Source organism: Gallus gallus, chromosome 5 (assembly GCF_016699485.2).
Source record: "Gallus gallus isolate bGalGal1 chromosome 5, bGalGal1.mat.broiler.GRCg7b, whole genome shotgun sequence".
Classification (NCBI taxonomy): Eukaryota; Metazoa; Chordata; class Aves; order Galliformes; family Phasianidae; genus Gallus; species Gallus gallus.
In genome coordinates, this window is record NC_052536.1 from 57,547,453 (window position 1) to 57,561,288 (window position 13,836).

The 13,836-nt window shown below is 49.2% G+C and overlaps 2 protein-coding genes across 3 annotated transcripts; one reads left to right on the top strand and one right to left on the bottom strand.

Moving 5' to 3' along the window:
* Positions 1 to 8: 8 nt before the first annotated feature.
* ATP5S (ATP synthase, H+ transporting, mitochondrial Fo complex subunit s (factor B)) lies at positions 9 to 4,915 on the top strand. Of its 2 annotated transcripts, XM_015276734.4 has the most exons (5): positions 78 to 192; positions 845 to 1,053; positions 1,832 to 2,003; positions 3,179 to 3,305; positions 4,781 to 4,915. In XM_015276734.4, exons 1-4 carry the CDS (start codon positions 89 to 91, stop codon positions 3,291 to 3,293), a joined length of 600 nt encoding a protein of 199 aa, XP_015132220.1. In that variant the 5' UTR covers positions 78 to 88; the 3' UTR covers positions 3,294 to 3,305; positions 4,781 to 4,915.
* On the bottom strand, positions 4,597 to 13,051 carry CDKL1 (cyclin dependent kinase like 1). Its single transcript, XM_421464.8, has 9 exons — positions 12,841 to 13,051; positions 11,198 to 11,319; positions 9,776 to 9,848; positions 8,722 to 8,812; positions 7,668 to 7,868; positions 7,182 to 7,264; positions 7,007 to 7,063; positions 6,165 to 6,320; positions 4,597 to 5,588 (listed from the first exon to the last, which is right to left on the bottom strand). The coding sequence occupies exons 1-9, from the start codon at positions 13,006 to 13,008 to the stop codon at positions 5,481 to 5,483; spliced, it is 1,059 nt and encodes a 352-aa protein (XP_421464.4). The 5' UTR covers positions 13,009 to 13,051; the 3' UTR covers positions 4,597 to 5,480.
* Positions 13,052 to 13,836: the final 785 nt, after the last annotated feature.

Sequence of the window (13,836 nt, forward strand, 5' to 3'; positions counted from 1 at the left end):
CGGGGAGGGGAGGGGACGGAGGGCTGCGCCGGGGCGGGCACTGCGAGTGTCGTTCCCCTTCCCCTTTCTTTCCCCTTGGATTTTCAAGATGCTGTTGGGAAAACTTGCGCAGCCGGCGCGTAGCCTGAGCGAGCGGCTGTCCCCGGGCGGCTGCAGACGTTTCTGGGGCTGGCTGAACGCCGTGTTCAACAAGTAAGGGGCAGCCCGGCGGGCCGGCGGCGGGGCGGGCCAAGTCCTCCTTCAGCTCTCTGCTTCGGTCTTCGTTCCTCACCGGCCTAAGAAACAGTCGGTGTCAGAGTGGATCCAAGGGTTCATAGCATCACATAATGGCTTGGGCTGGAAGGGACCTCAAGGATCACGAAGCTCCAACCCCCCACCACAGGCAGGGCCACCAACCTCCACATGTAATACCAGCCCAGGCTGCCCAGGGCCCCATCCAACCTGGCCTTGAACACCTCCAGGGATGGACGGGGCATCCACAGCCTCTCTGGGCAAAATAATAAGGGTTCTAACCACTGGCTGAAGCGTGCCTTTTAGGAGTGCTATAATTCCTGAGGGAAAAGCCCTCAGGAATAGAGTGCATGTCACAGGTGTGAGAAGGGTTAATGCATGCCAAGTCAAGCTGCATTTGTATTCTTCCATTAACAAAGGTGATATCAAAAGAACAAACAAATGACACAACAAACTGTAATGCAGACTGATTAAGAACCAGCCTTTCTTAGGGAGCTGCTTTGCAGGGGTGTTGCACTCAGTGATATCTGGAGGTCCCTTCCAACCCCTACAATTCTGTGATAACAAATCTGACACCTTATAAGAAACATAAATGCTCTTCTTGGCTTTGCAGAGTGGACTACGAGCGTATCCAGGCTGTTGGGCCTGACAGGGCAGCTTCAGAGTGGCTGCTGCGGTGTGGAGCACTGGTGCGCTATCAAGGCTATGAGAAATGGCAGCAGGACTACAGCGGCCTCCCCACTGGGCCCTTAGGGAAATACAAGATAGAAGCAATTAATGCCACTGAGTCTTGCATCATGTACAGAGGATTTGACTACTTGGGTAAGGTCAAACAATATAGCTCTTGTAGTACATAAAAATGTTAATAACTGGGTGGTTTCCTTGTTCCATAGTAAGATATAGAGAAATCTGGTTGGTTCATTGGTTGGTTTCCTTAAAATGCTCCTACAGAGATTCAGCAGTTCTAAGATTTTGCTGGAGGTGTGCTGGGAAGTAGGAGGAAAGTCCTCAACCTTTGCTTGGAGCGGCAGTAGCACTAAGGAAGTGCAGCAAACATTGGCTGTTCAATTGAATTCATAGTAAAGAGGTTGGTTTAAAAGAAAACTAATATTTAAAAAGGTGCCTTTCACCACCAACCAGTGGTTTTGGTGGCTGTGAAGCCATAATACTGCTTGTCCTCCAAGAATTTATGATATCTTCAAAGTCAGTTAAAAAAAAAAAAGCATGCATCCAGTTTCTTATAGAAGTATAAAAAGATTTAAAAGCATTTCAGGTTTCCTTTAGATAACAAAAACCAGAGTGAGGATTAGCACATTACTGCATCCCTAATTCAGAATCATTCTTTAGCACTCAAACTTGCAGAGTTTTGTTTGTTACTTGCCTGTGCCAGAGCTTTAAGAATATTACCAAAAGGATGTCAACAGTAGGTTGTTCATAATTTGAAGTCCCACAGAGGGGGCTTTGGAGATTTGTTGTGCATTATGTCCCTCTTGCATGTAGGAGCATTTTGCTGTGTTATTGCATTTGCAAGGGAGAATTTAACAGCCAATACTGGTTGTTGCTGGTACTCCGAAGCCGACGTTCCTTTTTGTCCTTTCAGATGGTCTTGAACACGTTACCGAAATCAAGCTGCAGAAGTGTATTTACATACAGGACGAGTGTCTGCAGAGGCTCAGCGAGACTAAGAACCTACAGAAGAGTCTCCTGCAGCTGAAGATCATTTCCTGTGGGAATGTCACAGATAAAGGCATCATTGCACTTCACAAGCTGACGTACGTGAACTGCTGAGCTCTTCTGTACCAGCCCACAGTGCTGGGATTAGGTTGCTTGGGAATGCTGAAGTCTGACTGTTCTGTGGGCTGTTCAGATGTATGGGGCGGTGGGGTGGCTGAGTTGAGGAACTGACCTGAATAAAACCTGGGAGGGGTGGCACTGCCATTGCAGGAAATACTTCTTCAAGTATGGTTGAAAAGAGTGTGGTGGATAGCTTTGAAATGACATGTGAATGAATACGTACGTGTTAATCAGCCTCTTAAGGTTGGTATCAGGTACTTAATGTAGCACTGAAGCTTGCAGCTGAGAAAGCCAGAATCGTCTGTGACAGTGTGTGAATCTCAAAGTTGTGCTTCCACCCTTGGAGCTGAGTGCAGCACATTCCCCCTTTCCATCTGAAGTTACTTATGCAGCGCTGGTTACTGCACAAATCAGAGCAGGACGTTCCCTCTGCCAACACACAACCTTTGCAAGAGCAATAGGAATGAATAGATCAGCTTCCTTTCCTGTGAGCACACCAGGATGGTTTTGCTTGAGAATAAGTAACTACTGACGACCATGGCTTCTACTCCTGACACCCCTCTGTGCTGCAGTTGCATTTCATGGTGTCTTTTGTTATCATATGTCTGCATCTTACACTGTTTCCTGTCACTTGATTATGTTGTGCTCACTGTAGCCTTAGAGGTCTCAAGAGTTCTCTCTCACAGTGTTCAGCCATGGGAAGAGGTATGGGTCGGATATGGCACTCTCCTATAGCTCAGAAGTGCATCTGTGTGCTTTATTGAGGTGTGGGCTTAAAGTGGCTTGGGACTGTGCAGTGTTACACAGAGTTACATCTATCTACTAGTGGGTGATGTGAAGAATTGGATTTCCTCCTACAGAAAGCTATTATGAAGGATTTTTTTAATAAATAAAAATAAATTGATATTTAAATACTGATTAAATTTAAAGGAAGCTTGATGATGTTGAGGGGCTAGGACCTCTTTTTAAACTGTGTAGAGGACTGAATTTGTTACCAACTAAAAACTTCAAGCACTCCATTTAAAAAAAGTCTTCACTGAGGATTATTAACCTTCAAAATACTCATAATAGCTACAGTAGAATCCTCCTTTGCCTGATATCTGAGTCAGCAATTGAATAGTAGTTGCTGACTTTTCTTTTTATGTATTTATAGGAACCTTGAATATTTGTATCTGAGTGACCTTCCTGGAATAAGACAGAAAGAAACTACTGCTCGTGTCCTTCAGCAGGCACTGCCAAACCTAGAGCTGGAGCTGGATCTAGACTGAATGCAATGAGGGGTATTTGATTTCATACTATTTATCACATGATGCATAAATTATGTTGTGGATGCTGCTCTATTTACAGGTATGGAAATAAACCCAGATCTCTCAATCCAGCCTTAAAAGCCATATGCAGTCTTTTAACAAATTATGCAATTAAATTTCATTAAGCTTAAACTATATGGTGAATGAACAGGATTCTGTGTGTAGTTATAGGCTTTATAGGAAGCCCTTAATATATCGATCAGAAGTTATAAAATATTGTGCTGCACAAAAGTTCTTGTGTAGAATGCCAGTGAAAAGAATGTCAGTATTGTGATGCAGCAGTGCTGTGCAGATTTATTATACAGTGTTGATGCCATGTGAATCATAGAGCCATAGAATCCTTAGAGTTGGAATGACAGCCATTTACTTTGTTTGAATGTGTCACCTAGTCAACAAGTGACAGTAGCTTCTGGGCCTTTTTTCTGTTGTTCACACTTTGATTGGCAGAGTCTTTTTTTGTTTCCATTGGACTGAGCTGCAGACAAGCAGTCTATCCTCATAAAATCTAAGCTGATGAACTATCTGGATTTGTGGAGAGGTAGGCTCTCTTCAGTGAGCCCTTGTACATTTTTGCCATACACTCCCATGGACTAAATCTTTGTACCTCTTTACTTGCAACCATATCACTAAGTAAGAGGAAAGATACATCCTTTTTAGTCAGGTCCTGAGCTTCAGTGGTAGTGCAAAGACAGGAAGTGATGATTCCAAGAAAGCTGTTTTCATAGTAATGCACCAAGCATGGCTACCACGCCAGAGCTGAGAGCATCTTTTATTATCCCCAACTGCCACTCTGTCCTCAGAAGTAAATGATGCCAAGCACTGGAAGGGATAACGTTTTTGTACTAGCTGCATCTCAGGGCTGATAGCTCCTAGCACAGCGCAGGCAGGAGTGGTGCCAAGGGAAGTTCCCTGCAGCCTGCACTGCCCAGGGCCGTGTCCTAGAGCTGACTGCTAGGCTGTTAGTTCGCAGCTGCACATGGATGTTGGGTGCTTAGCAAATGCACAGAATTAGATGACTCAGCCATACAGCAAAGCATTTTGAGCATAACAAGAACCACCCGACAAGGTCCAAGATTAAAATATAATATGGAATACAAGGTAGTCAGCTCAGTAAGGATGGAGCTTCTGTTTCACTGAAATTGTTCTTACTGTTGCTGAACATATAATAGAGCTGGGAAAAGGAAACATTTTTGCTCTAATTTTCAAGCAGGAAGAGGCAGTATCTTGACCATTATTAAAACCTTACATGGTAAAACACATCCTGTAAACTAGAAAAACAAGCTACATTTCTTTTATTAAAAATCAACACAATATTACATTCTGAAATTACACGAAATCCAAGATTTGTTCTAATACACAGACTTAGGTAGAATTTCTACCCGTGTCTGGCTATTGTTATAAATTACATTGAATTGTTTTTGATAAAAACAATTTCTGTAACACTACAGGCGAGTGACTTCACTACTGACAAAACCAGCAAATATAAATAACTTCGTAATGCAAGGAAGAGACAGAGAGGAGAAGCTCTGGAAAGGCCAAGGAAAAAAGCAGACTTCAGTAATTATATTCTCCTTCTGCTCACAGTGCCTGTGGAGCCTTCCAGTAAGTCTAAGTCAATGCCTGTGCTTGTAATACTTCATGCCTTACACACGATAGACATATCTTTAAAACACTGCTATTTCAGCAGGTTTGTAATTAGCTGGACCAACCTCGGCTGCATACACACACACATCTGTCTTCCACTGACAAAGGGAATAGGTTTACAGGTCCTTGCAGGATCAGTTAGCTAGCCACAGTGATTCTGATTTATTTGGCGAGGTTGCAGTTCTCCTGCCAAGTCTGAAATACAGCCAAAAGATAGGCAACAGAGTTCTTGAGATTCACCCTGTAAACACTGCTTTGCAGTAATCCTGGACCAGTAGGCAATCACGAATTAAAGTAAAAGAACTATATTTTCTTTACACAGAACACTGGCTAATGTGAGCTTGGAGTGCACCACTTTCCTTCCACCAGCAGCCCAGAGTACCTTACAGTCCATTTCTGTATACATCATCACCTGTATTAATTCAGTTTTCCACCACATGGCCTTCTATAAATTCTGAAGGACTGGAACTTTGAACGCTAGGTAGTTTTTCATCTGCCACCCACTTAGATGTTAGGGAAATGGTAGTTGGATTTCCTCGTTTTGCAGAAGTACTTCTTGCTGTCCAAAGCTGGTAGAACGTTGCTGCTGCTTAACTGAGGCAGGTACTGGAACTAAAGCAAGAGTTACATCATGTGTAGTTGTTTGAAAGGAGGAGAAAGCATGCAGTTCATCTTTCAAAAAGGAATATAAGGTATAAAATTATTCATACTGCAGTCCTGTATTTTCCAAACTAAGAGTCATGAGCACATGCAGTTTGCTCAGCAGTCCTGCTATACCTCGTCAAGAATGCACTTTCCTAAATAATCCTCATCTGTCACACTGCTATGCTGCCTATCTCCAGTCACTCAACGGAGCTGCAGTGCAGAATTCAGCCTGCAGAGAGTTACTCTTTAACCGGGAGGTTCCTTTTAGATCTGTTTAGATGTTGTACTGAGGGACATGGTTTAGTGAGAAATACTGGTGGTAGGTGGCTGCTTGGACTGGATCCTGGAGGTCTTTTCCACCCTTAGTGATTCTATGGTTCTCTGATTTTCTCCTCGGGCTAAAATTAAGATTGCTCCAATGTGAGAGCTTTACCTCCCATGAACTGCCCGCCCTGTGCTTGAGCCCAACCTGTGGGCACCACTTAAAGAAAACAACTTCCCTCCAGAGACACTGAGCATTAAATACTACTAGGAAAACATTACCCCCGGCACGTGCTTCCGTGTCAGCTTGGCTGGTCTCCGAGCTGCTTTTTCATGTTCTTTCCCCACATCTCCTGCCTCCCTAACGCTGTCAAAATAGGGGTGCTGGAGCAGCTGCTCACACGTCTGCCTCTCCGCAGGGTCCATACGAAGGCAGCCCTTAGAAAAGACCAAGGATAACACAGAACACTTGATACATAAAGGTCTGCACGATTCCATCTCTTTGCAACAGCCAATGAGTATCTACATAGATGGATGCATAAGTTTTATGTTTCAAGGAATTCTATGAGTCTAGCTTTTTAGAGTCAGCTGGAAGCAAAGAAGCTCACACTGAACAATTGCCACCTCTGACAGAAGGCAATACTTAGAAACTAAAGCTAGAGGGACAGTTTCATTCTATAGCCAACCATCAAGTCTCAGAAAACAGTTGAGCCCATGACTTCCATTTGAACTAGAACAGTCTTCTTAAACTGAGGAATCCAGTGCATCACTGTGTTGTTCCATGGTTTGGTGCTACCTAAAGCTGCACCTTAGTTTTAATGCATTCACCCTCACAGTTTCCACTCGGTGCTTCTTAATGGAACAATCTGTTTTCCACATCTGTGCTAAAGATGAGTGGATTAACGAGAAGCAGATTAAAAGTTTTCTCCTCCAGCTCTGTTTTCCGATGAACCTATGATCGTTCAGTAGCCAAATCTCAAACCATTTACCACCTGAAGAAGCAAAGCAGACTGCATATGTTAAGTGTCAGTGTGGAGCTCTAGGTGTAGCTCCTCGCCTCCTGGGCACGCTGCTTCGGGTGGGGGACCCTGTGAGCTTCAGCCACATGGTGACACTTTGCTTACCTTCATGAGAGCTAAAGCAGGGTATGAAATACTAGGAAACTTCATTTCCAATGGCTCCTGGAGGGAAAAAAAAAAAAAGAGTAGATGTATTAGCAAGCTTTTCTTTCACCACACTGCCTATAGATTGCTGGTTAGTGCTGGGCTCGAGGGGAACACATCTGAAGGGAGCTCTTACCATGCTCTCTGGGTCTGGAATCGTTACGCCGCTGAAGAACTGGTTGGTGCTGAACACTTGCTGGTGCCTGGGAATAAGATCCCCTTTGAGCAAGGAGAAAACAGCAATCAGAATAATTGGCTGGTTTTACAGTGTCTGCTATGAACAAGTTGATCTCCTAGCAAGGCTGGCAGCATCCAAGAAAACACTTAAAGAGATGGAGTACCATCAGAGGAGCCAATGAAATACTGTTTTGTGAACACCCCCCATCAGTCACTTCAAGGAACTGGAAGTTTAACTGTATTCCTAGCTAAGGAGTTTACAGCCCCAGCTCACCCTTATGGTTTTATACATTGCTTGGTAAAACATCACAGTTCTCCACTCATTCCAACAAATTTGAGTAAAACATGGGGGTCTGTTCCCTCCCAGCCCAGAAATCAGTCATTGCACGGCAGCATCCATGGAGAAAACCCATCCTTGTCCAGCCGTGGTGAGTCCAGCACTTACCCAATGTTCTCCGGATGAGGTACAGCTGGTCCACGTCTGACTTGCCGGGCCACAGTGGCACCCCGGAGAGCAGCTCCGCAAAGACACAGCCTATTGCCCACACGTCCACAGGAGGGCCATACTGCGTGTCCCCCACCAGCAGTTCTGGGGAGCGGTACCACCTGGTTGCCACGTAGTCTGTGTAGTAATCACCTGGGCCAGCTGCGTTGGGGTTGGGAAGGAGATGTGGGGTGTGGGGTCAGAAGGGTGCAGACACAGCTCAGAGCAGCAACAAGAGGCTGCCCAGAGAGGCTGTGGATGCCCCGTCCATCCCTGGAGGTGTTCAAGGCCAGGTTGGATGGGGCCCTGGGCAGCCTGGGCTGGTATTACATGTGGAGGTTGGTGGCCCTGCCTGCAGCAGGGAGCTTGGAGCTTCATGATCCTTGAGGTCCCTTCCAAGCAGGGCCATTCTATGATTCTAAGAACAACAGCACCTTCAGGACCCACGTGAGCTCCAGGAACAGGATGAGTCACTGCCCACCAGCAGAACACAACTTTGCAAACACTCAAGAGTTGGGAAAAACCAAGAGCGTGTTTGTCTCAAAACAAAAACACGCAGAGCTTGGCTGCAGGCCCCATGCAGCCCACATGATTCGCTTGAACAAGAGCTACAAAAATAAAATCAGGGGCTTTATTACAATGGAAAATGTGAAGCCATTGTTTGCAGAGACGGCACCTTCTGCCAAAGGGAGCCCTCCTGCTACGGAACTCCAGCTGTGCCCCAGCATTGCACAAGCAGTGGTCAGGCCAGCCGCCATCCCCGGCTCAGCACCAGCAGGGAGCTCAGGGCACATTACTTACAGAGGCATTCAACTGTCTGACCCAGCCCTGTTTAATCCGCTCTGGGGATCTCAATCCAACCATCTCCAATGCCTTCAGCAGAACTCCTTTGTGAAAACACACCAGCCCTTATACATTACACAGGATGTAACATTACTGAGGTCTGAAAGTCCAAACCTGCACTTCACTGAGCCCTGGCATGTATCACCCACGGAGGCAGGCAGGCAGCACTCACTCAGCATGCGAGCAAATCCGAAGTCACAGAGTTTGATGACGGAGTGCTTCGTTATCAGGATGTTTTCTGGCTTTACATCTCGATGGATGCACTGGAAACAAACAAACAAAACCAGAAAGTAAAAAACAAACCACATCAAGGTTAGAAACAGCTATTTTAGCTTGGAAAACAGCTGTTGTTTAGCTTGGAGAAGAGAAGGCTGTGGGGAGACCTCATTGTGGCCTTCCAATACTTGAAGGGAGCGTATAAACAGGAGGGGGAACGGCTGTTTGTGAGGGTGGACGGTGATAGGACAAGGGGGAATGGTTTGAAACTGAGACAGGGGAGGTTTAGGTTGGAGATGAGGAGGAAGTTTTTCCCCCAGAGGGTGGTGACGCACTGAACAGGTTGCCCAAGGAGGCTGTGGATGCCCCATCCCTGCAGGCATTCAAGGCCAGGCTGGATGTGGCTCTGGGCAGCCTGGGCTGCTGGTTGGCGACCCTGCACATAGCAGGGGGTTGGAACTCAATGAGCACTGTGGGCCTTTTCAACCCAGGCCATTCTAGGATTCTATGATTCTATTTAACCTGGCCCTTGGACAAAGAACTGCTTAATTTAGCTGCTGTTAGTTTCTTCTCTGAGGACTGAAGTGCTGTTTGCTAACCCAGCGTCACAAAGCTCCAGAGAAGGGTGACTACATAAAACCTCATTACCTGTGCTCTACAGCAGGTCAGACTGTGCTATCTAATTGTTTCCCCAGCTTTAAAACTCCATTAAATCTTTCAAGCTGAGAAAGGGAGCATGAAAAAGACAAATCCTGGAGGCAGGACAGACGTCTGAGCAAGTCCCTGTGTCTCAGCCTCCAGAAAGCAGAGGAGGGGTTGTAAAGCTGTTCTACCCCCTCTCACTGCTGAGGGTACACACTACTATTTCAGATGGGTGTTTTCTGCTGAAAATGGGAGATGTCATCTGACTTCTTCTCAAGAAAACTCTGTGATCAGGAAAACAGCATCAGAATCTGTGTCTCACCCAAAGGCACAGCACAGCTCTTGTTAGTGCTGCTCAGGGGACTTACGTTGTGTTTGTGACAAAAGTTCACAGCTTGGAGGGTCTGCCAGGTAATGCTCCTGACCAGCTGCTCCGGGACCCTGTCATAAGAGAGCACATTTTTACTATTTGGGTCAAACAATTTCGCTATTACAGGAGAAAGCAGAGCCTGTTGCAGGAGGCAAAGCTCTCCTTGGAGACTGCTGTCCCAGCATGGCAGGGGCAGCTGAGGGATCATCAGCACCACTTCCCCATCCGGTCAGCCTGATGCATCCCATGTATTGCCAGCATAGGATGTATGGCAACCCAGAGCATGCCAGAGCACCCAGTGCCAGTTGGTCAGTTTCAAGCTCAAAACCAATTTTATTTCCAATGTTTAACACTGCAAGACTTTTGATTCATCATAAATAAAAAGATAAGCCAAAACGAAATGCAAGAGGCTGGCTTCAGGACACCCTCCACTGTCAAAACAGAAGGTCTTGTGCTGATGCTGCCATTGAAAAGCTTGAGTTTCCTTGCAGAAACATCCTAGAAGGATGAGTGCTGTGCTGACAGAGGGATGAAGCTGGTGAGATGACCCAGAAGAGTGTATGAAGAGGCATGAGCCCTCCCATCCCAACTCTGACCATGAAAGGCTTTACCACCTGCAGTAGCAAAGATCAGAAGCCAAGTATGGCTGCCAGGGGGAAGTTCTTTACTGTGAGAGTGGTGAGGTACTGGAACAGCTGCCCAGAGAGGCTGTGGATGCCCCGTCCATCCCTGGAGGTGTTCAAGGCCAGGTTGGATGGGGCCCTGGGCAGCCTGGGCTGGTATTACATGTGGAGGTTGGTGGCCCTGCCTGTGGTGGTCCTTGGGGTCCCTTTCAACCCAAGCCATTCTGTGATTCTATGAACTAGGGAGGATATGGTAGGTGGGAGCATCAAAGGAACAAACCCTCTACACCTGGAAAATGTTCCTTCTGCTCTCATAGCTCACGCTGTGTGTAAGTGGCTGTTTGCAGGGGAGGATATCTGACCCCTCGGAGCTCGGCAAGCCACAGCTCAGGAACTCCTGTCATCCAACACACAGTCCTGGGCTCTACCACTGCTCTGCTACACCGCTTGTCAGTGCCATCACTATGGACTGTGTCCATGCTGGGTGCTCTGCCACAGCCCTAACGTCTTTGCAGCGGGACACAAAGCCTCCTGCAGCCACTCAGCCCCACTGCTGCCCAGCCAGCTGCACACCACCCAAATGCTCCGGCTCAGCGCTCTGATCACCATGGTGAGCCATACCAGGCAGGAGCACATGTGAGCTTATGGGCAGCAACAGGTAACCCTGAGCACTGTGATGAGAAACCTCTCCTGGGATGAATGATATTCCCCTGGGAACTCTGCAGAGCAGCAGTGGGCTCCCATGGACAGCCTGGGCTCCTTTGCTCCAAGCTCCCAGCAAGAGAAGGGCCACTCACCCCCGGGGGTGCTTGTCCAGCTCGTGGAGAACGGTGTGGTCGCAGTACTCAAAGACCAGGTGCAGCTTCCTCTTTCTCCTGAACACCTCCAGCAGGTTCACCAGGTTGGGGTGTTTCAGTTGCTGTAACACACAGACAGGTTGGTCAGTTACTGCACGTACCCCGGCTTTGCTCTCAGTAAGAGCCCGTAACAGACAAACAGACAGTGAGGAAAACAAAGAGCTCCTCTGATAAGCATAAAGAAAGTACGTGGACTCAGCATCTCCGGGCTGTTGCCAGAATTTGGATGGGTTAACAAACACATTTCTAAGCAAGGGAGCTGCAAAGGGTGTTGCCTAGGAGCCACACTGACCCTGTCTGCCAAGGGGCCTCTCCATCAGACAGAGCCTGCAAAGGAGTGGGGAGCAGAAATGTGCAAGGAGCCGCCGCTGGGGAGCACCCCGAAAACCCCCGCTGCAATTCTCCCTTTGGAAAGCAGCAGTGTTGGCTTTCCACTGCCCCCAGTAGGGTCTGCATGCAGACCAGCTCTGTTTCGCACATTTCCAGCACACCCCACGGGATCCATCTGCTGCCCACTGCATGGAACGGTCCTCTGACAGACCAACGTCGCACAGACACACCGTGTCTTTGGCAAACAGCTGCTGCCTGAGCCAGGCAGTGCTGCCACAAACAAGCTGTTGCTATTGACAGAAGGCCGAGCGGGCAGCCACGCAGCTCTGCACTCGGTAACCCAACGCTGCTGGGGCTGCTGCAGCGTGTGGCCCTGCGGCCCTCAGGATGGTGCTCCATCTGTGCTGCCAGAGACTTCTGCCCACATCTGTAACGCCGTTGAAATCTTAATGGATCGTTTGCTAAAACAGCACAGCTGTCAGGCCTCTGTGCCCCTCTGACAGTCACGTGGTGCTGTTACAGATGCAGGTGCTCAATAAGGGATGAGCAGATAGCAGGAGAGGTATTTAAAAACATTGTGACGTGCAGAAATCTCCCTCTGCATTGGGGATCTGAGGGCCACAGGCTTCCCGGAGAGCAAAGCCGGGCAACTCCATGGAAAGGAGCGTTGCAGTGAGCAGCTGTGGGCTGGGAATGTGGGGAAAGGAGCTGGGGATGAAACAGAACGTCTTTCTCTGCAGCTCTATGGGGTTTTGTTAACTTCAGATCCTTACATCCTTGGTGGACTGCAAGAATATGACGCGTCCAGGCTGACTGCATGGCTCCTGGGAAGAAAAGCACCTTATCGGGGCTCCTTTGGAGTTTGTATTCCTCTCCTGCCCCGGTGTGGCCGTCCCCCACCCGGCGCTGCGTTATGGCAAACGAAGGAAAACGTAGGAAGGAAGCGTTGCTATGGCTGTGGCACCGCTGCCTCGGGGTGCCGTGGAGACCAAACGAACACAACAGCGCAGAAAGAGAGAGGCTGAGCGAAGGTCTGCGAGCCACAAAGCTACGGGCACAGCCTCCGGCTCCGGGAGCCGTGCCTGAAGGCTCCGGGGGAGAGACCCCCAAAACCACGAGGACGGAGGCCAGGTCAACCCATGGGGCGCGCGGCCGTCCCTACCCACGGGCACAGCGGTCGGCTCAACCCCTCTCCGCAGCGCACGGGACGGACGCTCACCCGCTCCCCGCTGACCCCGCGCGGTGCCGCCCACCTTCAGCATGCGGACCTCCCGCAGCGCGATCTTCCGGATCACCGGGTCCTCCTCGGACTCCAGGAACTTCTTGATGGCCACGATCTGCCCCGTCTCCCTGTTGCGGCACTTGAAGACGACGCCGTAGGAGCCCTCCCCGACCTTGCCCAGCTTCTCGTACCGCTCCATGGCGCGGCTGCGCCCCCGACCTCAGCCCGGCGCCGCGGTCAGCGCCTCCCCGGGGCGGGGAGGAGGAGGAGCCGTGCCCGGGGCCGCCGGGACGGGCGCGGTGCTCTCCGCCCGGAACTGAGGGCTCCGAGCTGTGTGCGGGCAGCAGGGAGCGGGGAGGCCGATGTCCGAACGTGGGGCAGCCCGGTGGGCTCCTACCAGCAGCAGTCCTTCAGCGCTTCCGTCTCTTTAGCTTTGCGTTCTCTTTCCTCGCGGTCCGGCTGTGGGATGAGGTCACCTTATGACCCCGCACACACTGCCCAGGGGTGGAGGGGTCACCATCTCTAGAGATGCTCCAGAGCCGTGGAGATGTGGCTCTGAGGGACGTCAGCAGCGGGCACGGTGGGGTGGGCTGGGGTTGGGCTTGGAGAACTCAGAGGTCTTTTCCAACCTGTGCGATTCTATGGCTCTTCGTGCGATGTCCCCAGCAGAACCGCAGGTCACCGAGATGCTCCCGGCTCCATCAGGACTGCCGCGGCACTCAGCCCTGCTTGAAGCCCTTCCCACCGACTGCCACAAAGGCAGAGATCAGCTTACTGGGGTCCGTCCCGCGAGGCATTGTTCCCAGCAAGTGCACGCACCACACCGAGGTATCAAATAAAGCGTCATTTATTTGGCACAGACCAAAATGAATGGCGACAGAAACGGAACGAAGCCTAAGTTGCCCAAATGGAACGCATGCCATCAGTCTTGGTTACATCTGATGGAACAAAACAGCTCAGAAAGTCTCCACAAATAGAGACGGTGCTCAGCAGAGGCAGCTGGGCATGGGACATGTGGCCACTGGTG

What these genes read in the sequence shown, in the direction of transcription:
- ATP5S (XM_015276734.4), top strand. Translation starts at nt 89, where the DNA reads ATGCTGTTGGGAAAACTTGCGCAGCCGGCGCGTAGCCTGAGCGAGCGG. An exon ending in CTGAACGCCGTGTTCAACAA is followed by an intron (nt 193 to 844) that starts GTAAGGGGCAGC and finishes TTGGCTTTGCAG; the next exon opens with AGTGGACTACGAGCGTATCC. An exon ending in CAGAGGATTTGACTACTTGG is followed by an intron (nt 1,054 to 1,831) that starts GTAAGGTCAAAC and finishes TTGTCCTTTCAG; the next exon opens with ATGGTCTTGAACACGTTACC.
- CDKL1 (XM_421464.8), bottom strand. Translation starts at nt 13,008, where the DNA reads ATGGAGCGGTACGAGAAGCTGGGCAAGGTCGGGGAGGGCTCCTACGGC. An exon ending in GGGAGGTCCGCATGCTGAAG is followed by an intron (nt 11,320 to 12,840) that starts GTGGGCGGCACC and finishes TGTGTGTTACAG; the next exon opens with CAACTGAAACACCCCAACCT. An exon ending in ACTTTTGTCACAAACACAAC is followed by an intron (nt 8,813 to 9,775) that starts GTAAGTCCCCTG and finishes GTTTGTTTCCAG; the next exon opens with TGCATCCATCGAGATGTAAA.